This window comes from Rattus norvegicus, chromosome 12, assembly GCF_021556685.1.
Source record: "Rattus norvegicus strain SHRSP/BbbUtx chromosome 12, alternate assembly SHRSP_T2T, whole genome shotgun sequence".
Taxonomy (NCBI): Eukaryota; Metazoa; Chordata; class Mammalia; order Rodentia; family Muridae; genus Rattus; species Rattus norvegicus.
Window position 1 is genome coordinate 28,035,627 of NC_141545.1, and position 25,373 is coordinate 28,060,999.

At 49.0% G+C, this 25,373-nt stretch overlaps 1 protein-coding gene across 4 annotated transcripts; it reads right to left on the bottom strand.

Annotated features, from left to right (window-relative positions):
* Window positions 1-14,169: 14,169 nt before the first annotated feature.
* On the bottom strand, window positions 14,170-24,888 carry Rhbdd2 (rhomboid domain containing 2). 4 transcript variants are annotated; one of them, XR_015634084.1, is made up of 4 exons: window positions 24,672-24,888; window positions 20,941-21,348; window positions 17,936-18,432; window positions 14,170-17,622 (listed from the first exon to the last, which is right to left on the bottom strand). XR_015634084.1 is itself a non-coding variant. In XM_087578874.1 (4 exons), exons 2-4 carry the CDS (start codon window positions 21,101-21,103, stop codon window positions 14,986-14,988), a joined length of 663 nt encoding a protein of 220 aa, XP_087435000.1. In that variant the 5' UTR covers window positions 21,104-21,341; window positions 24,672-24,888; the 3' UTR covers window positions 14,170-14,985.
* Between the last annotated feature and the right edge of the window lie 485 nt (window positions 24,889-25,373).

Sequence of the window (25,373 nt, forward strand, 5' to 3'; positions counted from 1 at the left end):
GCCCCCACAGCCTGTGTTTTAATCAGTGGCCCAGCAAGTGCAAAGTCTTGGAGGGCACTCTAGTCATGGTCCCAAGCAGCAGTGGCTTGAAAGGCATGTTTTCGGTGAGGGCTGGGGCTGTGTCTCTCTGCCTGGTGACTTGTCTCAGATAGCTTGGTTTTCTGCCCCATGTAAGGTCTGCCAAAATGTAGGACAAGCAATTTAAGCTTATTCCTGACTAGTTTACAAGTCAATGAGACAATTATTGGAGGGTAACTCCTAATCTATTTTTCTAACTGCTGGCCTGGCTACCTCCCCACCTGTGAACCTCAGATACTTGCTGTTTCTCTTGGCCATGTCCCCATCTCCCCCCATCCCCAATCTCTCCTCACTCCAACCAGGTCACTCCAAACCCACCTTCCTCCAATCCCTCCAGTAAAATTGGCTGTCGCCCATTTTATTTGACCAATAGTTTGAATTCGAGAAGAAAGGTTTGTACAACAAAAGCTTGTAAACAGGAGAAGTCACTCATAGGCCTAGACCTCCAGGTCTAGAACTTAGCATTTACAAGACAGCCCACACCTCAACAATCTTCCTCTCTGGGTTCGAGAGCAACACCATCTGACAGGGCAGGTGCTCAGTTACTTCACTTATCCAGCCAGTCTGTCAGATGAGAAAGAACCAGAGCAGGTTAGACGCTGGGAATTCACTGACGGATGAATCAAAGGCTCTGGTGGTTACAAATGTGGCCCCTTCCTGTGTGGGAAGAATTGATGGTGTTAGGAGGAATTAGTGAAGGTGTTAGGAGGAATTATTGAAGGTGTTAGGTGGAAGCAGGTCCTGTGGGAAATAAAAGAATGCTGGGGGTGGTGACACACCTGTAATCCTAGCACTTGGAAGGTTGAGGCAGGAGGATCGCAAGTCTGAGACGCCGGGATGGCTGAGTAGGTGAAAGGCAGTTCCAGGAATCCACAGGGTGGAAGGAGGAGAGTCAATACCTGCAACTGTCTTCCCTCCCTCCCTCTGTCCGTCTGTCCATCTGTCTGTCTGTCTCTTGGTGTCTCTCTTTATCTCTGTCTCTCAGTCTCTCAGTCTCTGTCTTTGTCACAAGCACACACGCACGCACATATGCATGCACTCACATTTACAGTCCGGATACAGAGAGCTGGAGGTCAATATTCATCTAGCTTTTGCCTTTGCATTCTGTCAGAGACCCCACCCACAAGATGGCACCACCCACGCTTAGATCGATGGAATGGTACCAGCCAGTTAGGATGGGTCTTCCCACCTCAATCAGTCTAGTTGAATCTGGCGGTGCCCAGAGGTTTGTTTTCATGGCGAATCTAAAGCCCATAGATTGACAGCCAAGGTGGTCATAGATGCTATCTCTGTTGAAGGTGCAGTGACGCTAAGAGCAGAGTGAGCCCAAGGTGTGAGCCTTGTAGACACTGGGGGGAGTCTCTGGGAAGAGGCCCTGGGGATAGAAGCCACTTGGGCTTCACCTGAGCCCTGAGATCTGGATACCAGGGAGGATCCAGGTCTCTCTGCAGCTAAGGGTCTGGTCCCTGTCACTGTTTTCTCATCATCTAAGCAAAGATCACATGACATATGGGAGAAGGTACCTCATTTCATTTGTCTGGATGTGACAGCTCACCTTCTCCTTGTGTCCTTGTGAATGACTTTGGCTAGCTGTCTCTAGATGTCTGGCACTCAGTGAGGGACTGGAAGGCCAGACTCAATGTTCCATCAAGATCATTTATTTCAGAGGCAAATGTGTTTGTCCTAGGAATAGATTTTTTTTTCTTTTTTTTTTTTTTTCCGGAGCTGAGGACCGAACCCAGAGCCTTGCGCTTGCTAGGCAAGCACTTTACCACTGAGCTAAATCCCCAACCCCCTAGGAAGAGATTTTGATTACTCAAATTCCATGCTCCAATAGAAGGGTCACATGTAGCCAGTCTTTTTGGTACTTTGTGGGTTCTTCTTTCTTCTACCCTTCTCCACCACTTTCCTTTCACCCTTTCAACCTCCTAACACTAGATAAGAGAAAAAAGGATAGAGGGGAGAGGAAAGAGATTCCTGAATAAAGTCCGGGAGTCGTGAACTATCATTAGACTACTTCCTGCTAATTAAGGGTATGGAGTTCCTTGGGATGAGTTTGATCTTTACCATCAGGATATCTGATTTCTTGTTTGCACACATATTTAAGAAGCCATGATCAACAATCCACCAATAGCATACCCCTGGAGGGGGGCAGCTAGCATTTATATACTGTCTTAGGATTTTACTGCTGTGAATAGACACCATGACCCAGGCAACTCTTATAGGGACAGCATTTAATTAGGGCTGGCTTACAGGTTCAGAGGTTCAGTCCATTATCAAGGCAGGGACACGGCAACACCCAGGCAGGCATGGTGCAGGAGGAGCTTAGAATTCTACATCTTCATCTGAAGGCTGCTAGCAGAATACTGACTTCCAGGCAGCTAGGATGAGGGTCTTAAAGCTCACACCCACAGTGACACACCTACTTCAACAGGGCCACGCCTTCTAATAGTGCCACTCCCTGGGCAGAGCATATAAAAACCATCACATATGCCCTCTGAAAAGAATTCCAAATGTCACACCATTTCAGAAGCAATCTGCAGCTGCAGCTGGCAAAATCACGCCCCTGCTGGAGCACGAGGCAAATCATAGTCGGCTGCTGTGAACAATTGCTTTGTTTTTCTTTTTGTTTGTTTGTTTTTTGTTTTTCTTTTCTTTTTTTTTCGGAGCTGGGGACCGTGCTGTGGACAATCTAAAGCAGTGCCATCTCCCGGCCTGTGATTAAAACAAAAACTTATTCTTATAATATTTCTGTGTTTTTTTTTCAAAGACACCAAAACTCCAAAATTGGTCACTATAGTTACATGTGATTGCTATCAGTTACACAACGAAGAAGTAAGTCATTGTAGCAACCAAATACTCAAGTGGGGGAATCACAGGCTGCTTGCAGTAGATGAGGGTAACTGCTGTAGGCTTCAGACACAATCTGATGGCATCCTTAGCTTTTAGATTGGTGAAAGCTAGTGGTCTGCTAAGGACACCTAAGACTATGTAGTCACAAGGACATTAGGTCAGACACAAATGTGAGTATGAATGGCTCTCAAAGGGACAGAAAACAGCCCAGGATTTATTTGGCTTTGGTTTGCAACATTGTTTTAGATTTCCTTTTTTTTTTTTTTTAAGTGTGTGTGCACATGAGCCTAGTGTCCAAAGAGGCCAAAAGAAGGCATCGGAGGCATCGGATCCTTTTTTTTTTTTTTTCCTTTCAGAGCTGAGGACCAAACCCAGGGCCTTGCGCTTGCTAGGCAAGCACTCTACCACTAAGCTAAATCCCCAACCCCTGCATTGGATCCTTTGGGGCTAGAATTACAGGCAGCTGTGAGTCACTCAACATGGGTGCTGGGAACCAAACTCTGAGAGCAAAGACTGCTCTTAATCACTGTGCTGACTCTCAGGCCCTGGTCTGTAACATTTTGACTATGCATAGTCTTGGAGTCACTTTACCTTGTAGAATCTTTTTTTTTTTTTTAAGATTTATTTATTTATTGTATATAAGTACACTGTAGCTGTCTTCAGACACACCAGAAGAGGGCATCAGATCTCTTTACAGATGGTTGTGAGCCACCATGTGGTTGCTGGGATTTGAACTCAGGACCTCTGGAAGAGCAGTCGGGGCTCTTAACCACTGAGCCATCTCTCCAGCCCTACCTTGTAGAATCTTTAGCAATCCCTTCCCCCCCGCCCCTTATCTTTGTCCCTCTCTTTCTTTCTTCCTTCTTCCTCACCCTCATCTGCTTCTTTCTTTTTCTGAAATTTTTAGTTCACCTAGACTACAGTGGCAAGGACAGAGGTAAAACAGAGAGAGCCAAGGTGAGCTTCCAGGGATTATAATTGTGTGTGTGTGTGTGTGTGTGTGTGTGTGTGTGTCTGTGTCTGTCTCTGTGTGTGTGTGTTCCTACTGAAAGTTCCAAGCCAGCTTGGGCCACCTATAGAAACCATGTATCAAAAATACACTGACCCTGCCTTGATGGACCAAGTTCCTTCCATCTCTGAACCTCATTAGGGCCACATATACAGACAACGCCTCTGCCTTTCAGGTCTGGAACACTGGCCCAGGGACCCCTCCTTGAGTAAAATGAAGCCAGATTTTCAGACCTCGTCTAACCTTGTTTCCTCAAGGGCTGGTGAGATGGCTTAGTGGGTAAAGGTGCTTGCTGCCAACCCTGGCAACGTGGCGTTTGATTCCTACAACCCCCACCACAGAAGGAGAGACCCAACTCTCAGGAGTAGTCCTCTGCCCTCCACACTGCAACCTGTAGCATGCACTCCATAAATTAATGGAGTTGAAAAATTCAAAGCAAACAAAGCCCTCCCCTTTCCTTTTGCCAGAACTGGATATTGAATGTGCATTCTCAGGGGTGCTAGTCAGTCAGACTCCCCATTGAGCTGCAGTCCAGCCTTGGACTCCCTTTTCTGGGGCTGGGGGCTGGGGGAATAGACAATGTCTGGTTCTGGAAAGGCTGAGCTGTTTGTTTTTCAAGCTCAAATCCAGAGCTTCCCAGGGTGAGGTGCCACTTGAGCTCCAGACCACATTCTCCCATGGGGACATTGCAACCTGACTCTCAAGTCCCTGGTTCTCAGGAAACCTGAGCCTGTCCCAGGTGCAGACCTCTTGGGGAGGGCAGGGCCAAGAACCTGGGCTTTTATTATGACCTGAACTGCTGGGAGACGGGTTGCCCCTAACAACCAGGACCCAATAGGATGGGCCATACTGGGCAGAGGTCGGGCAGGACCAGAGTTAAAGCCATGCTAGTTTTCACTGTTGGAGGAGGACGGACAACACACTCTCCTCCCTTGGGACCCCACCAGAGGCTCCTGTGGCCTTTACACAGCATGTGTGTCCCTGGCTAAACCTGCCTTGGGAGGCACCCTATTGCAGAATTGCACAGCTGAATAACAGTGCGAGCGAGGGAGCGATGGAGGGAGGGAGAGGAGGAAGGGAGGGAGGGAGGGAGGGAGGGAGGGAGGGAGGGAGGGAGAGAGAGAGAGAGAGAGAGAGAGAGAGAGAGAGAGAGAGAGAATATGTGTGTGTGTTTGTGTACATGCACTCATGCTTGTCGTCCCAGCTACTTGGGAGGCTAAGTCAAGAGGATCACAAGTTTCTTTAAAAAACAAAACAAAACAGACGTGGCTGGAGGGATGGCTCAGTGGTTAGAGCACTCACTGCTCTTCCAGAGGTCCTGAGTTTAATTCCCAGCAACCACGTGGTGGCTTACAGCCAACTGTAACGGGATCTGATGCCCTCTTCTGGTACGTCTGAAGAGAGTGACAGTGTGCTCACATACATTAAAGAAAGAAAGAAGGAAGGAAGGAAGGAAAGAAAGAAAGAAAGAAAGAAATCAAGAAATCAAGAAAGAAAGAAATCAAGAAAGAAAGAAAGAAATCAAGAAAGAAAGAAATCTTTAAAAAATATTAATGTGTATGAGTGCTCTATCTGCATGTACACCTGAGTGCCAGAAGAGGGCATCGGATCCCATTACAGATGGTTGTGAACCACCATGTGGTTGCTGGGAATTGAATTCAGGACCTCAAGAAGAGGTCTTAACTGCCGAGCCACGTCCTCTGGCCCCAAGAGTCCCAAGTTTATGGCCAGTCCCACTAAGTTGCACCAGTGAGACTCTGTTGAAAACTAAAAGTGAGGCCAGGCTGTGGATCAACACACATGTGAGGCCTGGGTTCCAACCCCAGGACAGGAGTGTTTGTCATGCATACTGTACGGTTGATGGTCCCACTGGTTCCCTCATTGAACACACTTGGCATGGCATAGTTTATACCCACACTCTTTTCTTTGAATTCCTGGGATCTCCAGAAAGGTTGACTGGGGCCTCTTACAAAGCCTTTGTTTTGCTCCCTCTCCTCAAGGAAAGGTCCAGAGCCTTCCCTTCTCCCTCCTTCCATCTCTGCTACCAGGAAGGAGATGGGTACACACGGACGCACAGGTGGCACATGCATTCCTGCTGTAGGAGACTGGCTGCCTTCCCCTCAGGAAGGACAGAGCATAGGCTCAGATGTCCCTGTCACAAGAGCACTGTCTTTCCTTTTTTTTTTTTTTAAAGATTTATTCATTTATTATATATAAGTACACTGTAGCTGTCTTCAGACACACCAGAAGAAGGCATCAGATCTCTTTACAGACGGTTGTGAGCCACCATGTGGTTGCTGGGATTTGAACTCAGGACCTGTGGAAGAGCAGTCAGTGCTCTAAACCGCTGAGCCATCTCTCCAGCCCGAGTACTGTCTTTCTTAGCAGGAATGTTGGGAAGTGGAGGAAGCTGGGAGTAGAGACAGATTTTGTTTCTTGATGGGGTTCAGGGGTGTGCATCACCTGAAGTCCACCTTTCAGGCCTTTCCTGGGGCTACCTTTTATATGCACCTGGAGCTTTGGGAGGAAGCTAATGGGACACCCGTGGGGGTCGGGTGAGGACAGGGAAGAACAAACTGGAGCCCCAAGAGCCTTGCCCGCCACAGGAATGCCTCTGGTCATTCACCAAGGCAGAGGAGTGGCTTGTCACAGGCAGCTCACCTCAGGAGACCTGGCTCAGCCCTTTGCAGATATTTCTGTGTGTGAAAACCTAGGTCTACCTGCAGTGTGCGGCCCAAAGGTTAGACAGCTGTGGGGAGGCTGGGATTAGACTCCCTGGAGCCCATAGAGTGCTCCCATAGGGTGCTCCCCAGGACAAATGAAAAAAAAAATCTCTCAAGGATCTCTGACACCCAAGGGATCCAACATAAACCCTTGAGTTGGTCTTCAAGGGCTCCCATCCTGGGCTCTTCCTATCCAGCACTCTATGCTGGCCCTGTGTAGTCTTCCTGGAGCCATCTCAGGTCAAGCCTGGCTGAGGGTATCTGCTCTAGCATGAGTCCTCCATTCTGTCTTCTCCAAGGTCCATTCAGGAGAGGCCTAGAGGGAACCCAAGCTGGAAGCCAGGGAGCACCACCCTTGGTGGTCTAGCTGGCAGCTCCCTCTGCTGTGCTCCACAGGGCTTGGGAAGAGACTTCTTCCAGAGTGAGGTTTGCCAAGCTTTATTGGAACCAGACCTTGGTCAACTGGGGGTTCACAGGCTGTGACAGGGGTGTGTGTGTGTGTGTGTGTGTGTGTGTGTGTGTGTGTGTGTATCAACCAGATGAGAGAATTGAAGAGAGGATGCATGATGAGGGCAAAGGTGAGTGCAATGTGAGGTGTTTGAGTATCTCAAAGGTGGGTGATGAATCGATGAGATGGTGAGGGGTGAATGAGTGTCAAGTGTACGGGGAAGAATGAATGGTGGGGGGCGGTTGAGTTTAAAAGACCGAGTGTCGGTTGGGGATTTAGCTCAGTGGTAGAGCGCTTGCCTAACAAGCGCAAGGCCCTGGGTTCGGTCCCCAGCTCCGGAAAAAAAAAAAAAAAAAAAAAAAAAAAAGACCGAGTGTCATCTGGACAGGCCTCAGGCTTCTGAGAACTGTGCTACTTGACTTTGCATCCCTCGTGGGCAGAATGGAGAGCCCCTAAGGGCTGAACCTAGCCCTAAGCAAGTGCATGATTTCCCAACCTCAGACTGTCCTAATAAGTCACCAGGACAACGAGCCCTTATTGTGTACCTGCTGTGTACCTCCCCTGCCAGTCTCCTGACCACTTCATAAGTTTGTTGATCACGCCCAGCCTGTGCCTGTCCCCACCTGGCTTGCAGATCGGGTCACTCTGTCCCCTGCAAACCTCTTCTCCACGTCCTGCCTCTTTCATAGCTGGTCCTTGGATTCCTCCAGATCTCAGTAGCTAGGATCACCGCTTCAAGAAGGCCTTCTTTGACTACCTTTTTTTTTAAAGATTTATTCATTTATTATATATAAGTACACTGTAGCTGTCTTCAGACACACCAGAAGAGGTCATCAGATTCCATTACAGATGGTTGTGAGCCACCATGTGGTTGCTGGGATTTGAACTCAGGACCTCTGGAAGAGCAGTTAGTGCTCTTAACCACTGAGCCATCTCTCCAGCCCCCTTCTTTGACTACCTTAACTTACACTTGCTGCCCTATACTGCTTACACTTTTTCAATAATCTACATTGAGTTCCTTCCTTATATTTTTATTTTATCTATGTATGTATGTGGTTATTTAGATTAAAGGTGTGTACCATCCCATCTGGCTTGTTCATCAGTTTGTTTTCTTAGACAGGGTTCTCTGCATAGCACTGCCTGTCCTGGAACTCTCTGTAGACCAGGCTAGCCTTGAACTCAGAGATCCACCTACTTCTGCCTCCCAAGTGCTAGGAATAAGGACATGTGCCACCTTAGCCTAGAATGGCTTATTTTAAAAAAAAACTTTTCATTTTTAAATTATGTAGGACTTCAGGACTTCCTGCATGCTAGGCTAGCACTCTACTAAACTGAGCCACATCTCTAGCCCTCTCTGTGCATTTTGTAAGGTCAAAATTGGTCACACATGTGCCAGGGTTTGTTGTGCATGCCTTTAATCCCAGCACTTGAGAGACAGAGACAGGTAGATCTATGAGTTTGAGGCCAGCCTGATCTACAGAGTGAGTTCCAGGACAGCCAGGGCTACACAGAGAAACCCCATCTTGAAAAATAGAAAACACACAAAAGGGGCATTTCCTAGCCCACTCCCGGGTTTCACCTTTTCCTTTCCTACCTTCCCTCCTTCCTGTCTGCCTGATTTGTATGTCTGTCTTTTTTGAGATAAAATCTTACTGTGTGGCTCTGGCAGGCCTGGATCTCACTATGTAGACCAGGCTGGCCTTCAATTTATAGAGATCTGCCTGCCTTTGCCTCCCTAGTGCTGGGATTAAGGGCATACAACACAATGGCTGATTTCTATCGTAATCAGATTGTATTCTCAGCCAAGGTTCCTCTGGAACTAGTCTATAATCTCAACTCTGGAAAAGGACATTTATGGGTGACTGTCCTTTGAGAAGCCTATACTCACCTGATCCAGAGTACCTTATACTTTCCTCAGCATCTATTCTTCCTATTAACCCAGTGCTTAAGATCTATATAGGAAGGGCGGTGTCTGCAGCTCAGTGGGTAGCCTTTACCTAGTATGCACAAAGCCTTAGCTTCCATTCCCAACCCTCTATCAACTGGGCATAGTGGCATAAGCCAGTGATACCAGGACTCAAAAGGTAGAAGCAGGAGGATCAGAAGTTCAGTCATTCTCAGTGAGTTCAAGATCAGCCTGGGATACAAGAGACCCTGCCTTTAAAAAAAGAAAGAAGAGGGGTTGGGGATTTAGCTCAGTGGTAGAGCGCTTGCCTAGCAAGCTCAAGGCCCTGGGTTCGGTCCCCAGCTCCGAAAAAAAGAAAAGAAAAAAAAAAAAAGAAAGAAGAAAGAAAGGAAGGAAGGAAGAAAGAGGGAGGGAGGGAAAGAAAAGAAAAAAAAGGAAAAGAGATTAAAAATGCCAGGGCCAGGCATGGTGGTCAATGCCTTTAATTCTAGCAGTTGAGAGGCAGAGGCAGGCAGATCTCTAAGAGTTTGAGTACAGCCTGGTCTACATAGTGAGCAGTAGGCTTACCAAAGCCAACTAGTGAGAACCGTCTCCATAAACAAAGAAACAAACAAAGTTGTCTATTCCTTTCTCAGAGTGCTCCTACTCTGGGGAATGCTTTTTAAATTTTCTGTAATAAATCTATGTTTGCTCTGTTTAATAAAAGGGCTTTGGGAGCCGGGCAGTGATGGGGCATGTCTATTCCCAGCACCCAGGAAGCAAAGGCAGGGAGATCTCTGAGTTGGCCTGAAGGCCAGCATAGTCTACAGAGCAAGTTCCAGGACAGCTAGGGCTACCTAGAGAGACAACCTGTCTCAAAAAATGGGGAGTGGGGGTAGGGAGAAGGAAAGGCTTTGGGGCTACAGAGATAAGTCAGCAATTGAGTGTTGTTGGTGCAGACATCCAGAGTTCCTGAGCACTGGTCAATCACAGTTGCCTATAGCTGCAATTTCAGGAAATTCAACATCCCCACCTCCCCCTCCGGCTTCTCTGGACACTCAAATGCATTTTCACATACCTACAGCCCACATACATATGTTTTATTTTAAAATCTTTTGTTGGGTGTGGTAATGCATTTCATCAGTCCTAGCACTGAAGAAGCAGAGACAGGTGAATCTCTGAGTTTGAGGCCAGCCTGGTGTACATATCGAGGTCCAGGCTAGGCTGGTCGGCCTCATGGGATCCTGTCCCCATAATGACAGCTCTTTTTATTATCTCCAACTCCTCTCCAGACAGGCTCAATCAATTCTTTTTTTGTGGTCTAGGATGAGGGCTTTTTTTTTTCTTTTTTTTTCTTTCTTTCTTTCTTTTTTTTTTTTTGTAATTGGAAATCTCTCATGATTCTGAGGATACTCTGAGGCTGCTCTTCTTTGGGTAGGCTGACAATCCTGCCCATCTGAGTGTGCAGGAGGTACCCTAAGACAGGAAGGAGGCCTGGCCTCCAAACGAGAAAACCCCAACCTTTAGCTCTGTCTCCATCCTGTGTGACCAGTCAGAGTGTTCTAGATTTCCTCTCCTGCTTGCCTACTCTCATTGCCTGAGCCTGGAGCTGGTCCACTTCCCTTCCATCCCCTTCTTGCCTCTCTGTCTCCATGTTTGTATTTCCAGCTCAGGTTCCTGGCTTGGCTCCTGCTTCCCTTTGCCCAGCCCTTATCTGGTTTTCTCCCCTGGAGATCTGCTTCCCTCTAGCTGAACCTTTTCCCACAAGCAGCTCCAGAGCAGTGTGCCCCTGGGAAGAAAGACTGACTGCAGGGAACGATTCTGCCTCTCTGCAGCCCCCAGCTGGTAAACCGGGCAAACTGACGTCTACAAGCCCTTCTGGCTGCTTGGTTCTGCCTTGACTGGGGATGAGACGTAAGGTGACAAGACAGAAGTTTGAGGGTAGATGATAGCATTCCCTTAGGCTGAAGAAACAGAGGTCAAAGTTTTTCCTTTCCTGGAACGGTTAGAAGGCTATGTATCCTCAAGTCCCTGGTCCTCGAAATCCTCCTGCCTCATCCTCCCTATTGTTGAGATTAAAGAGTCCAGCACTGTACCAGGGAAAGTGAATACTTTTTCCTCTGTCAGTGCTGGGATGACAGTGAGCTTTCCAGACACATCCTTGAGAAGGTTTGTGTATGTTAGACCCGGGAGTGGCATGACTAGGAGGTGGGGCCCTGTTGGAGTGGGTGTGGCCTTGTTGGAGTGGGCATGGCACTGTAGGCGTGGACTTTAAGACCCTCACCCTAGCTGCTTGGAAGCCAGTATTCTGCTAGCAGCCTTCAGATGGAGATGTAGAACTCTCAGCTCCTTCTGCACCATGCCTGCCTGGACCCTGCTGTGTTCTCACCTGCTGTGTTGATGATGATGATGGACTGAACCTCTGAACTTGTAAGCCAGCCCCAATTAAATGTCCTTTCTAAGACTTGCCTTGGTCATGGTGTCTGTTCCAGAAGTAAACCTCTTAAAACAATCCTTCTTTACCACTGAGCTACATTCACAGCCCTGTTGTGGTTTGCCCTGAAGTTACTGTATTTTGATGCTAATTCCACTACCCCTAGGACAGCTGCCTAGTCAAGGACTCAGAACTCAGGTGACTTCACCAGAACCACCTCTCCAATGAATTTGTAAAGTACTGGTGAGGGGCAGGTACAGGATAGAAGGAGGCCTGTCATTGGAGGAGAAGGAAGGATGGGTGGGAGAGAAGTTTGAAGGAAGAGGAAGAGACAGAGGGAGAGAAGAGAAGAGAGACGGAGAGAGGGGAGAAGCCATGGCAGGTGATGTTAAAATTCTGCTCTGTGTATTTCCAGGTTGTTATTAATGTTCTCAAGGGATGGATGGTACTGGGCTTTGTATGTTTAAGTGGGCAATTATATCTTACCAATTGGATCTAAGATTATAGTGTTGTGTGTTCTTTTATTGAGGGTTTGAGTGTAGGAAAGTGTGCAGCTGGGATGTGTTTCCGCTAAGATATCTAGCAGATATCTGGGGCACCACGGCGCCGACCTAGCAGGGAAAAAGACACACCGTTACTCCTTTCTATTTTATATATTTTTACAACAACACAGTCCCACGGCAATTCCTTTGTAGCTGTGGTATGTGGGTGTGTGTGTGCACTTGTGGGTGCGCTCACCAGTGAGAACACTTGAGGTCAGAGGCTGATGTGAGGATGTCTCCAATTGATCTTCACAAACAGGGCTGCTCACTGAACCTGGAGCTTACAGTTCTCAATAGGCTGGCCAACCAGCTAGTTCTAGGATTCCAACGCCTGGCACCGGGATAGAGGCACAAGGCCATGTTTGATTTTTGATGGAGGTGCGGGCAATCCAAAGACAGGTCCTCACACTTGAGCAGCAAGCACCTTACCCACTGAGCATCTCCCCAGCCCTCAGCAACTTTGTTTATCCCTGTGCTCACTATTCTGAGCAGCCAGGGCAGGGCCATCTACACTCTGTCTGACAAACATTGAGCTGTGTACCTGTACACACTTCATAGCATGTCTCTGACCCCAGCCTGGGAGCAGGGACAGACTTAGCCATGCCTTGCAGACATGGGGCACCTAATTTGGCAAATAAGGGAGGGTTGGGACCCCCAAGACCCTAGGGGTCTTATGGAACACATGTGGCCGGAGGTTATCTCCAAGAGACAAACCCATAGTTCAAGACACCGCAAACTCCTCCCCCCCAAGGCAGATCCTTTTCTGGGCCTAGAGGAGGGAAAGATTCCATCCATCAAGATTTTGACTCAGACCCCCAGGGAAGTAGATTTGTGGTGAAACCGGGCAAAGGCTGCTTGCGAAAGTCAGGAAAGCAGGACCCTGTGGGCAGGCTCTAAGAAACACAGATGGTTCAGCTTTGGTCTAACTTCAGGTTGCCTGTGCACTGATTGGTTCCAGATCATGTAAAGGCCCCAGGAATGGAGATCGAGGGGCAGTTGATCAGTGTGGGGCAGTAGGAAGTTGGGAGCCCAGCTCTGCCCTTGTGTTACCAATTCCTCTGCACCCCGGAGCCCATCAGTAAAGCCAGCAGCTAGGGCATAGAGGAGGACCTGACAATTCTCAGTCCAGCCGCCAGGGGACTTGGTGTTCACAGCTCTGGCCAGTGAACCACCCTTGCAGGAAGGCCAGAGAAACCAGGACACACAAGCCTGTCTATACTGAAAGCAGGTACCCATCACACCTACCTCCAGGCCCCCACACCGGAGTGGAGGGGCCATGCCTAAGAGCATGCCTCTGGCTGTACTCAGAAGTGCCACTACAGCTAAAATGCTAGCCATGGCTGGAATCCAAAGCCCCAGGTTCCATCAGATTCCAGCTGTCCTTACTGAGGCCTAGATGCACCTGGACGCCTGGTCCCTTGGCTGTGAACTCAAGTCTCCTAACCCACACCCAATAGTTCCATCCTTAGTCATGTCATACCTTAGTCATGCTTGCCAGTGGGTTTCAAAGGCCACTTAGGTGTGCTCTCTGGAAGAGTGGGCTTGGGGAATACTTAGGGCCCCTCAGAGGCAGCCCAGAGCAGGCCATATAGCTCCTGGCTGTGAAGGCCATGCACCATATCTAAAACACCTTGTGATACCGTGGCTTTGCCCTTAAGTACTAGAGATGAAACCCAGGGTCATTTGTTGGCTAGACAGGCAGTCTATCACTAAGCCACACCCCCAGCCTGGGACTGGTCACGTCGTAGGTCAGCTGACTTTAGAGATCTCCCTCAAATGCTGGGATTAAAGGCAGGTACCTGGCTTTCTTTTACTTTTAGAGGCAGGGTCTCACTATGTAGCCTTGGATGTCCCGGAACTCAATACATAGACCAGGTTGACTTCAAACTCAGATCCACTGTCTGGGCCTCCTACACGCTGAGATTTAAGGCACGTGCCACCATGCTCAGCTTATTTTTACTAAGAAGAAAATTCTTTTATGAGACAGTCTCTCACCAAATTGCCATACTCATCCCTGGGTTGGTCAACTCTCTACTTCACCGTTTCCACCCACTTCCCAGTCAGGTCCTCACTGCAGGCTGCTGAGCAGACAGCAGACTATATGTTATTCTGGCTCCTCGAAGCTTTTTGTCACCACACCCACTACTGTTGTAACCACTGCCTGCCCTGAACTGAACACAAGTAAGCCACACACCACTGGCAGGTTGGAGGCTGGTTTTTATACAGAGGTAACTCACAGGGTGGATCACCAGCCTGCTGCTGCAGGGCACCAGTCTGGCAGAAGTCCCGTCAGGGATGGCTGTGGGAAGACGATGTTACATAGACTGCCCGGTACACAGTCACACCAGACACAAGCAAGGACCCACGGGCACTGAGCAGGATGGGATGGGTAGGACGGCAAGTCTCTGGCAGCCGATGACAACCGCGCCTTCTCAGGACACTGGATTAGGAACCAAGAAACCAAGCAGTATCGTTGGATCCTTCGAGAATATCTAATTCTCACATTTGCCGAGGGGCTAGCCTCAAACCCACCGTGTAGCTGAGATTCCAGGCATGTCTCACCATGCCGAGCTTTACCGTTTGCCTCTGAAAACCGGGCCAGTAACCTTTACTTTCTAGAGCTGCCTGGAGGGGAAATGCCACAGAGAGCAACACTTACCAAAGTACTCAACAGAGCTGGCACACAGAGGTATCTAATTAGTAACTCTTTTTTGTTTTTGTGGAGCTGAGGACTCAGGCCTTAAGTATGCTAAGTAAGCACTCTACCACAGAGCCCCAGTCAGTCCCAGCCAGTGTTACTAATTCTGAGACAGGGTCTTGTTATACATAGCCTAGGCTGGCCTTGTACTTGCTCTGGAGCCCAAACGGGCCTTGACCTTTTGACCTATTGGCCTCAACCCCCTACCCAGCTGGGATGACAGGCCGGCACGCCCTGGCTTCAATAAATAATTCTTAACTTCTCAGATAGGACTTTTCTCTGTCCAACATGGTGGAAGCCCCCTCTGCAGATTGGTTAGGGCATGGCTACCTTAGAAGACTCCTTGGAGCCTGTAGCCCCTGGAGTGCCCAGGACCCCGGAATACACAGAGCCAGGACAGCTGATGGGGGAGGGAGGCTGCAGCCCCTGGGAGGTCCCTGCAGATGCTGGGTACACGCTGGAGGCATTGGGGTTAGGACCAAAGTGGTTCTGCACATAACAGAGGCCAGAAGCAGGCTGGTACGGAGGTAGGCTGGGCAAGTGTCCGGGAGGCCAGGAGGCCAGTTTCTGACCACTGGCATGCTGCATCTGGGTGACAGGGTGACTTGGAGTCAGATGAGTGTGGCAACCCTGTGTGGGGTAGGAGCCAGGTGGAGGGTTCAGCCTGGAAAAGAATAAGAGAGAAGACAGTGACTCTGCTAGGGACAAGGTACACAGTGCCATTTCCTGAGATAGCATGAGTGGGATCATAGCCAGCACTAGGTTTCAAGGGAGAAGAAATACTGACTTTGGTGGTTGGGGAACAGGGTTTCATGTCGTTTAGGCTTCCTTAAATTCTCAGTGTAGAGAAAAATGACTGTGAACTATGGCTCCTACCTGTATCCTCAGAACATTTAGATTACAGGCATGGTGGGGCATTGCAGGAGAGAGCCACTACGCCTACAGTGCAGTGCTCGGGGTGACATCTAGGAATTTGTGCATACTGGGCACGAGTGCGCACGTCAGAGCAACGTCTAAGAATGGAGTCCTGTGAGGGTTCTCAGCGCTTCTGAGAAAACAAGGTCAGAGTCTTGTGACCTCAGTTTCTTCAAAACAGAACTGCTCTTGGCATGTGTTTCCATGTTCCTCCTGGAAGTGCCTTTACTTCAGCAGTTGTCAGTCTCATGCCTGTGTGTAACATGTTTTCACCACGTGAGGTCTGTCCTTGTGTTGAACACCTTACTCGTGTGACACGTCTTAACCCTCAGGGTATAAACTGATGCTCTGAATAAAGTCGACTGTGGCATGAGACTAGTCATTCTCATTTTCAAGTGCTACTCCCCAGGTTCACATCACCAACTAGAGAGGTAAACACCCACCCACACCCACAAACCAACAAACAAAATTGAAAATACAAAAAATTTACTTTCCCCTTGGGGCTGGAGAATGGTTCAGTGGTGAAGCATTTGCTTAGTATATGCCAAGCCCTAATTTCTACCCCAGCCCACTAGCCCAACTCCTGCTTCTGGGAGCACTTTTCTCCTTTTTTTCTGGAACTCTCTATGTAGACCAGGCTAGCCTGGAACTAACAGAGATCTGTCTCCCTAAAAGATGTGTATTACAATGATATCCACCGGCCTTCTTAAAATTATTTCCCATTTGTAGTGTGTGGTGTGTGTGTGTGTGTGTGTGTGTGTGTGTGTGTGTGGTGTGTGTGTGTGTGTGTGTGTGTGTGTGTGTGTGTGTGGTCAGAGAACTTCCAGGGAAGTCCCTCAGGCTCTCACACTTGGAAGCAGATGTCTTTATCCACTAAGCCATCTTGCGGGCACCTTTTCAATTTTTAATTTTTAACTGTCTCTAATTTTTATTATACAACAAACCACTCAAACTCTAAGCCAAGCCAATCTTCTAAACAAGATCGATTTAGACAGAACAACCCACAAGGCAGCTTCCTAAAATAAACACACATGTTCTGTTATAATGCTCTCCGGTGACTGTTCGGACACCTGAAACATCATGTTCTGTTCTGATTCCTGCAGCCAATCTTGGCAGTCACCGACCATCAGCCACGTGAGGAACAGAAGGAACACTAGGCGCTATCCAGCCCACGTGTCCAGGGTCAGACCTGGGACCAGGTGACCAAGCTTCCCAGTGAGCAAGTGTAACTCAGAGTAGAACTTTCCTCTGGGTCCCAGGGCAGCTCCATTCACCAGGAGAGTGTAAGCTGGGGCTTGTGACCCTACCCCATTACTGTTCAACAAAGCTTGCTGCAGACATTGGGAATGGAGGGAAACAGCCCACAGCTAGGAGAGGGTGTAAAAGACAGAGCCCGCTCATTTCTCAGCAAGGGTCTTCTCTGGGAGGCAGCACAGAAGGGAAGTGCTGTAACTGTGGAGTCTCTGAGGGGGCACAGGCTGGCATAACACAAGCAGCAGAGGCAGTATGGGAAAGGGGACTTGTAGGCTGGAGACCCACGTTATCTGGGAACATGTCCTCCCTGGCCTCTTCTATAAAGGTGTGAAGTCCCATAAGTTCTGGTGGCTCGCCTATTAGTTTTTAAGGGCAAACAAGTCCAGACAGGAAAAAGCCAGCCTCACCTGCTTTTATACGGAAGCCAAGAAACTCTCCTTTCAAGTCTTCTGCCCTGTCACCTACTGAGCAGACTGTTTAAACATGGCTAACTGCCACAGCCCAGTGCTACCCCACAGTGTTTGCTGACTAAGCAGTGTTAAGACTATTACCTATCCACAAATCACTCAAAATTACATACAAGTGTCTTTGGCCATATAGGCTCATCCTCTCCCCCACCCCTCCCCCATAGGGCAGCAGCCATGTTCAGAAGATATTTGTGCAGATTTCCTTTCCTTACTTGAAGTGCTGGAACCCAGGTGTTCCTGTGAATTAGGCAGGGGCTCTGCCACTGAGCCACACCCCCAGCCCCTCACTGGGGGATTCTAGGCAGGGGCTCTACCACTGAGCCACACCCCCAGCCCCTCACTGGGGGATTCTAGGCAGGGGCTCTGCCACTGAGCCACACCCCCAGCCCCTCACTGGGGGATTCTAGGCAGGGGCTCTGCCACTGAGCCACACCCCCAGCCCCTCACTGAGGATTCTAGGCAGGGGCTCTGCCACAGAGCCACACCCCCAGCCCCTCACTGGGGATTCTAGGCAGGGGCTCTGCCACTGAGCCACACCCCCAGCCCCTCACTGGGGGATTCTAGGCAGGGGCTCTGCCACTTAGCCACGCCCCAGCCCCTCACTGGGGGAGTCTAGGCAGGGGCTCTACCACTGAGCCATGCCCCAGTCCCTCACTGGGGGATTCTATGCTGAACTAGAAGTACAACCTTTAGTTGGACAAAGCTGAGAAACTGTGTTCCCTCCTGTATCCACAGTGAACCAGCCACACCCTCACTGACTCTGTAGTTGCTCTTGGACAATTGAGAGCCTTTGTGGGATTCTACCTACAGCTTGGTATCAGAAAGGTACAGATGGGAGTTCAAAACCAACCCTGACTATCTATTACATTGAGTTACCAAAGGCAAGGGTGCCTGACACGTGTCAAAGGCATTGGGTCCTGCCCCATCACTGAAACTGACCACGCAACCAAAAAGGGGAGGGAATCCATCACTCACCTACGGCTCTGGGCTGCTCTTCTTTCGGCAGAAGAACCTGAGATGTACTTGAACAAGGGAATCCTCCTCATAACACTGAAGGGAAACTTCTGATCAAGCTTCAGGGCTACTCGCTCAGAGAGGTCGAGGGAGTAGCAGTAGGTGAGGCCATCTGAGGTAGGTGTATTAAGTAAAACTGAAGGCAGCAGGAGGGAGGGAGGCCGCTGACACGGCCCCCCCAAGACCCAGCCCCTGGGAGGTACATGTGTCAGTCTCTGCAGAGTCCAACATTCCCATCCATGTAACCCACAGGGAACAATGCCATGTGTGGTGTGTGTTTGAATTCACATGTACCTGAACCTTGCAACCACAGCCACCAGTCACAAGACAGTCTTAATATAATGCAGAGACTGGTACAGTCCTAGAGTTTTGCTCCAGATCAAAGGTGCCCTGCCTTAGTGTAAATTTCACGTGGTCTTTTGTTGAGGGAGGAGGGAGCCTTTTCTGGCCTCAAACTCCTGAGTGCTGAGATTTGAGGGCTGCACCACCACCAAGTTTCATTGTGGCTTCTCCAGAAGCATCTTCTCAACGTGGTCATCATCTCTGCTTTGGCCGATCACTGCTTGCCGAGCTATAAAAGTACAACCGTCTCATATGCCCTTCAACAAATAGTAATTACACTTATTTTGTATGTATGTATATGCTCATGGGTATGAGTGTGACACAGTGTGTGTGTGTGTATGTTTGTGTGAGTGAGGAGGCTTGGAGAATAACTGTGCAATTGGAATTAATTCTTCCACCAAGAAGGCCCCAGGGAGTGCACTCTACAGGTAGTCAGGCCTAGCAGCAGTCACTTTTACCCACTGGGCCACCTCACTAGCCATGCTGCACCAAACATTAAGCATCTGTCTTATGCTTGCACCAAAGGGTAAGCACAGGTCGAATAGACTATTTCTTGTCCAAAACAGTTGGAGTGAAATAGCTCAGGTCTTATGGGTTATTCGAATGCTTGCATACACACGGCAAATTCCACAGGTTTTACCTGTGCCTCAGCAGCCTGAGATGACGTCACACAGACTCCGGGTGCATCCACTTACTCCCATTTGTACAGTCAGCTCAGGAGCAGTGTTCTGTGTCATCTTAACACATGAGGTGTTTCAGACTTTGAAGCATTCTGGATCTCGGAATTCCTCATTAGGGAGGCTCAGTCCCTAATAAATGCCAGAGAAGGCAGTGCTGGCCATGTAGCTAAGTGGGTGATGACCAGGCTGATGTACTAGAGGGCCTAGGTTGGATCCCCAGTCCTGCCTAAACAGATGGTTAAGGTAATGGGCTGTAATCCCAGCTACTCCTCTGCCTCAGGCAGCTCCAGGCCCAACTAGGCTACCTTACACCTTACCTCAGAACTACAAGAGGCAAGCCGGGTGTGGTACATATACCTGCCACTTTAATCCAGGACGCAGGAGGAGGTGGGCAGATTGATATGAGCTTCAGGACATTGTGGACTACAGAGTGAGTTTCAGGTCATCCAAGGTTACATAGCAAGACCCCCATCTCAAGAAGAAGTTACCTTTTGAGGATAGGGGATCTAAAGATGGCTCCACACTTAAAAGTGCAAATTGCCAATCTAGACAATCCAAGTTCAGTCCCCATCACCCACACGGCAGCTCACCACCACCTGTAACTCCAAATCCAGGGAAACCTGTCACCCTTTCCTGTCCTCCTCAACTATCAGCATGCAGGTGCACATAACCATAGACTTACTCATCAATAAAAACAAGTCTTAAAAAAAAGGAAAGCACACACCAAAAAGTTGTAATTGGGGTGTGGCAGCAGGTGTGGCGGTGAGCCAGCAATCCTGCACTCAGGAGACTGAGGTGGGTCTTGAGCTTGAGGCCTTCTAGCAAGGCCCAGTTACAGACTTTCCCTCTGAGCTAAAGAAAAGCAAGGGCTGAGATGTAGCTCAGTGGTAGAGTGCCTGTGAATCACACACCCTGCCCGAGCTTCATGCTCTTCACCCTGCAAAGACAGAAGAGAATATCAACAAGCCCAGTCTGTTTCTTAACTCTTCCACTAACATTAAGACAACGGGCATCTCAGATCCGTCCAACACTGTGTGTGTGGAGGCCAGCGGCCCACCTTGGTGTTCATCCTCAGAAGTATTAAGGTCTCTCACTTCATTTGAAACCCATCTAGGCTAGGCTGGTGGGCCCGTGAGCACTAGGGACACCTGTCTCTACCTCCACAGTGCAGGGATTATGGTTTAAGGTCCAGGGCTATGGCTGTGTCCTCAAGTTCTCACAAGTGCCTTACTGAGGAAGCCATTCTCCTAGCCCTCTTCCAGTGAGACCTTACACTATGGCTAGTTGAATAGATTACACCTCAGTTTACAAGAAAAAAAAAAAAACAAAACAAAACAAAAAACAGTCACACTGGTGCAATTAAGCCTAAACTGCTAACTAGCTGAGCTGAGGTGGCCTGGGCAGGCAGCCATATTTGTATCTTCCAGATGAGTTCTGGTCCAGAGAGCTGCCCAAGGCTCTCAGGTTTTCCAAGCTGGAGCCCAAGCCCAGGCTGCCTGTGTAGGAGCCTAAGGTTGTGTACCTGACACCCCACAGCGTCCATGTGGGTTTGCCCTTTGGTGCAGCTTCCCTCTGCAGCTCCCTCCCAGGAAGGATACATGATAGGCCTATCAAAAGGCCAGAGACGTTACTGAGGAAGGAGGTCTGAGGGATAAGCCAGGAGGCACACAGCAGCAGCCACGGTACAAGGACAGAAGGCACCACCACACCGAACACCAGGGCCCGCCTCATCCGAGAGCGGACTGAGGTGACTCCCAGCATGGCGAAAGCTACTGGGGTGAAGCCTCTGGCATCCTCCACCTCCCCTAGCTTAGACAGCGACGACACAGACTCGAATGACAGGTAGATGATGGCGGAGAAGACGGTAAAGATCAAGGTGAAGAAGCAGTGGCGAACGGTGCCCACGCTCCTCTCGAAGTTGCCAGCAAAGCGCCAGATGATGATGGCACCACAGAGCAGGGAGATAGGGTTCTCATAGACGAAGATGTAGGTCACCAGCCTGTAAACTAAAGATGGCTCCGGTTAGTGGTCCAAGGCAGTGCTGCTCCCACCAGGGGAAGCCAGGCCCCAAGCCAGCAGGGGAAGGCAGCATTGATGCTGGGCTGTAGCTCAGTGGGTCAGGAGCTTGGTAGGATGCACAAAACCCTGGCTTCCATTACTAGCACTGCAGACAACTTGCACAGGAAGTGGTGGTGCACACTTATGCCAGTGCTTAGGAGCTAGACAGACAGGTCACAAGTTCAAGGTCATTCTCAGCTATACTGTGGATTTGGACTACCTGGAATCCTGTCTCAACAATAAAAAAAAAAAAAAAACCACAACAGGAAAGTGTCCATGATTCAAGGCATAAGTATATAATATAGTTTCTGTTCCTTCCTGGCCCTGAAGCCCTGGCTATCAAAACCAGTTCCCATGACTCAAAGCATGAACATATGATGTCTCCATTCTTTCCCAGCCCTGGAGCAGAGGTTATGGAGACCAACTTCTATGTGTGAAAAAGGTAACTTGAAAACTGGAGTTATTTCTGAACACGTCCAGTGCTGTATAACAACACTCTTTCAGGTTTTCTTTTAAAGATGTGTTTTGATTGTTGTGTTTTGTTGTTGTGTGTCTATGTATACTACTTGTATGCAGGTACCTGTGGAGGCCAGAAGAGGGTGTGGGATCTCCTGGAGCTGGAGTTACGGGCAATGTGACCATGTGGAGTGCTGAGAACCAAACTTGGGTCCTCTGCAAGAGCAGCCAGCTCTGTTAACCGCTGAGCCATCTCTCCAGCCCTCCTCCTTTTAGATTTTAATAGTGACCTACCTCACTAGGCAGTGTGAGGGCTAATTAATTGTGACAGCTTCAGGGTCTACTGAGTGGGTCTCACTTAACACTCTGAGGGCCAGTCAACTCAGCTGGGATTCTGGCTTCTCCATCCATAGAGGCCGTTCAGGAGGAGGAAAAAGGAAGGAGGAATTTTAACGACCATAAAATTATCATTACTAATAGACATAGATTAAGTAAGTCTTCTTAGAGAGTGTTTTTCCAGCTTTACAGGTGCAGCCAAGATTTATAGGCCATAAAATAGCTAGGAAAGCCCTTCTCTCTCTGTAGTGAGACAAGGTCTCACTCCGCAGCCCTGTCCGGGGTTTGCATTGCTGTACAGACCAGGTTGGTTCCGGCTTCCTGAGGGCTGGGATCATTTGGCCTTCCTTTGGGATGCAAGGTTTAAATGTGGAGCCCAGACCAGCTGCGAACTCACGATCTTTCTGCCTCAGCCTTTTGAGTGCTGAGACTACAAGTGTCTGCCATATTTGGTTTCCACACTCCCTTCAAATACAAGTTATTGCTAACGTACATAGCTTTTAAAAATTATGTTTATTTATTTGTGGGTATATGAGAGTACATGATCAGAGGAAAACCTTCGGAAGTTCTACCACGAAAGTTCCAGAGATCAAACCCCAGTTCTCACACTTGGCAGCCAGGTTCTCGCTGAGCCACCTTCCAGGGCTCTAATTTCCTTTTTTGTTTGTTTTTTGAGACAGGGTCTTATTCTATAGCCCTGCTTGGCCTGGAACTCCCTATGGAGACCAGGCTGGCCTTAAACTCATAGAGATCTGCCTGCCCAGTGCTGTGATTAAAGGTAAATATCACCACACCTGACCCTCTCGTGTACTTATTTATTTCTGAGGGCTGGAACCCTAACATGCCAGAGGGAGATGGATGAAGTGATGGTGTCATCCTTAGGGCCGTAAGACTTAGAGTGGTGTGTGTGTGTGTGTGTGTGTGTGTGTGAATGCGCGCCCGCGCGCGCGCACGCATGTGTGTGCGTGTTGGCGTTATCATAACCAGGCTGCCTGAGTTAAGTCCAAGGTCCATGGCCTCACAGCTTTATTTCCTAATTATAAAATAACGTGGTCAAACTTGAGGCCTTCAAAGGTCCCTTATGTAACCGTATCTCTACCTGTTCATGGACACCATGCTCAGACAAATAAGGTTAAGTAAGCACGGTGATGCATGTCTGTGTTCTAGTAGTCAGAAGGGTGAGGCAGGAGGATCACAGGCTTGGAGCCACCCTGGACTGCATAATGAGTTCTGGGGTAAATAAATGGCAAGTCCCTTGTTTCAAAGTGAAACACACACACACACAAAACCAGACAGAGGTTGTGTGCCTATCTACACTGGCATTTAGCTCACCATAAGAACTGCTTCATGCATTACAACAGGAGAGAAGTTCCAGCTTTAAGCAGGAAACCATAAAAACCCTTGTGAGATTAGCTCCAGAAGTTTATTTGCTGGATACATCCCAAATTGAAATTTCATGGTAACTAGGAAAAGATTCTACATGCAACTCTGTAAGATTTAGGGAGCTGATGGGATGGCTCAACAGGTAGAAGTGCTTGCTACCAATCCCAAAGACCTGAGTTTGATTCCCAGGCCCCATATGGGGAAGAAGAGAAAGACTACTGCCAGGCTGTCCTCTGACCTCCACATGTGTACACACAGGCATATAAATAAATGCATACGTATCCATCTGTCTAAAGGTATGGAGATTATACTCAAAGCCTTAGTTCTAAATCACCATACTAGAAACAAAATGCGGGGTTCCTATCTCAATATTATGATGTATTTAGCTTTGCGATTCTCTGTATTCAACCACAGCTTCTGGTAAACAGGCCATTTAATATGGCCTGTCATGAAATCGCAGTGAGGATTACCTGAAATGAATGCGCAGGCCTCTGTTAACGTTAGAAAAGCAACAGGGATTTCCCAGGAAAGAATTAGGAAGAAACAAAGACTAGGAATCCTGTCTTTTACAAAAGGATGATTACAGACTTCATTGGTCTGAGAAATTTCTCTCCCCTGAGAAAACAAACACTTTACCAGGGGCTTCTTCTGTGGGCTGGAATTTAGAGTCAGGATTAAGTTAAAGACGCAGCAGAGAATTCGGGAGTCAAGAGGAAAAGCCATTCATTGGGGTGACAAGAGACGAGGTTCAATTGTCACGATGAAGGTGAGAGAGGTTTGATTTGTTCCTGTGCGGCTCGGGCCTTCAGCAGATGGGGTTTGTGTTTATAAAACGTGTTTATAAAGCTTAGGAAGTGTATTCACCCTCGAGACTAAAGAATGAATGGACCTGGGGTAACACGGAAGGGGGCGATTCTGGGTAGGGAAAGAGTTGGCGGAAATGATACGCGCTTTGGACAAGACATGCGGGAGCTCCAAGTGGGGAGAATGATGGTGGGCACGGATGGTGGGGTTGGCTGGCAGTGAGGCTGGAGAGCTGAGACCCGGGAGTCTGCGGGCTGAGGAAGCGCGCCATCCCCGCCCCGCCTCTGCTCACCTTGCCAGTTGCGCAGGGCCTCGGAGCGCAGAGACAGCCCCGAGGGCGCCAGAGGCGGCTGCAACAGGAACAGGCGTGGGCCCGACACCAGCAGCGAGAGCAGGGCGGTGAAGAATGTGGCGGAGGGCACCTCGGGACACGAGCACCAGAAGCGACTCGCGGGCCCCGAGGCCGCCATGGCCGCGAGACCTTCCCGCGTGCCGCCTCGGCACTCCCCACCTTCCTCGGCAATTTCCGCCTCCTTGCGGCGGTCTCCCATGGCAACAACGGAAGACTGGCCTCTCCTCAAACCCCGCCCTCTTGGGGGAATGCCCAATCCTGTGGAGTCATCCACCCTTACTCGCCTAAAGGAGGCCGGGAGTTGTAGTTCCAGCTCACCCACGGGGGCTGCGCAGGCTGCCTCCTCAGGAGTATTCTTGCCCAGACTTCAGCTTCTTTCTTCATCTTTAATTAAAACAAACAAACAAACAAACAAAACACCCCCATAACCATTTAATTACATCTATTTATTTGTTTGCGTGTGGAGAGAGGCATGCAACGCGTGTGGAGGGTGGATGACAACTTAAGGGAGTTTGTTCTCTTCTTCCACCAGTGGGTCCAGGGTATTGGATTTGGGTAATCAGGCTTGGCAGCAAGTGCCTTTGCCCACTGAGCCATTTCTCTAGCCCTTTTTAACTTTTTCGCTTTTATTTTTTAGATTTT

Bases quoted from the DNA above. Each gene is read 5' to 3' on its own strand.
- Rhbdd2 (XM_087578874.1), bottom strand. From the start codon at position 21,103: ATGCTGGGAGTCACCTCAGTCCGCTCTCGGATGAGGCGGGCCCTGGTG. The intron at 18,433-20,940 runs GTATCCTTCCTG...CACCTACCTCAG, and splicing joins CCTTTTGATAGGCCTATCAT to ATGGCCTCACCTACTGCTAC. The intron at 15,335-18,281 runs GTGAGTGATGGA...ATTCTTTTCCAG, and splicing joins AGAGCAGCCCAGAGCCGTAG to GCTGAACCCTCCACCTGGCT.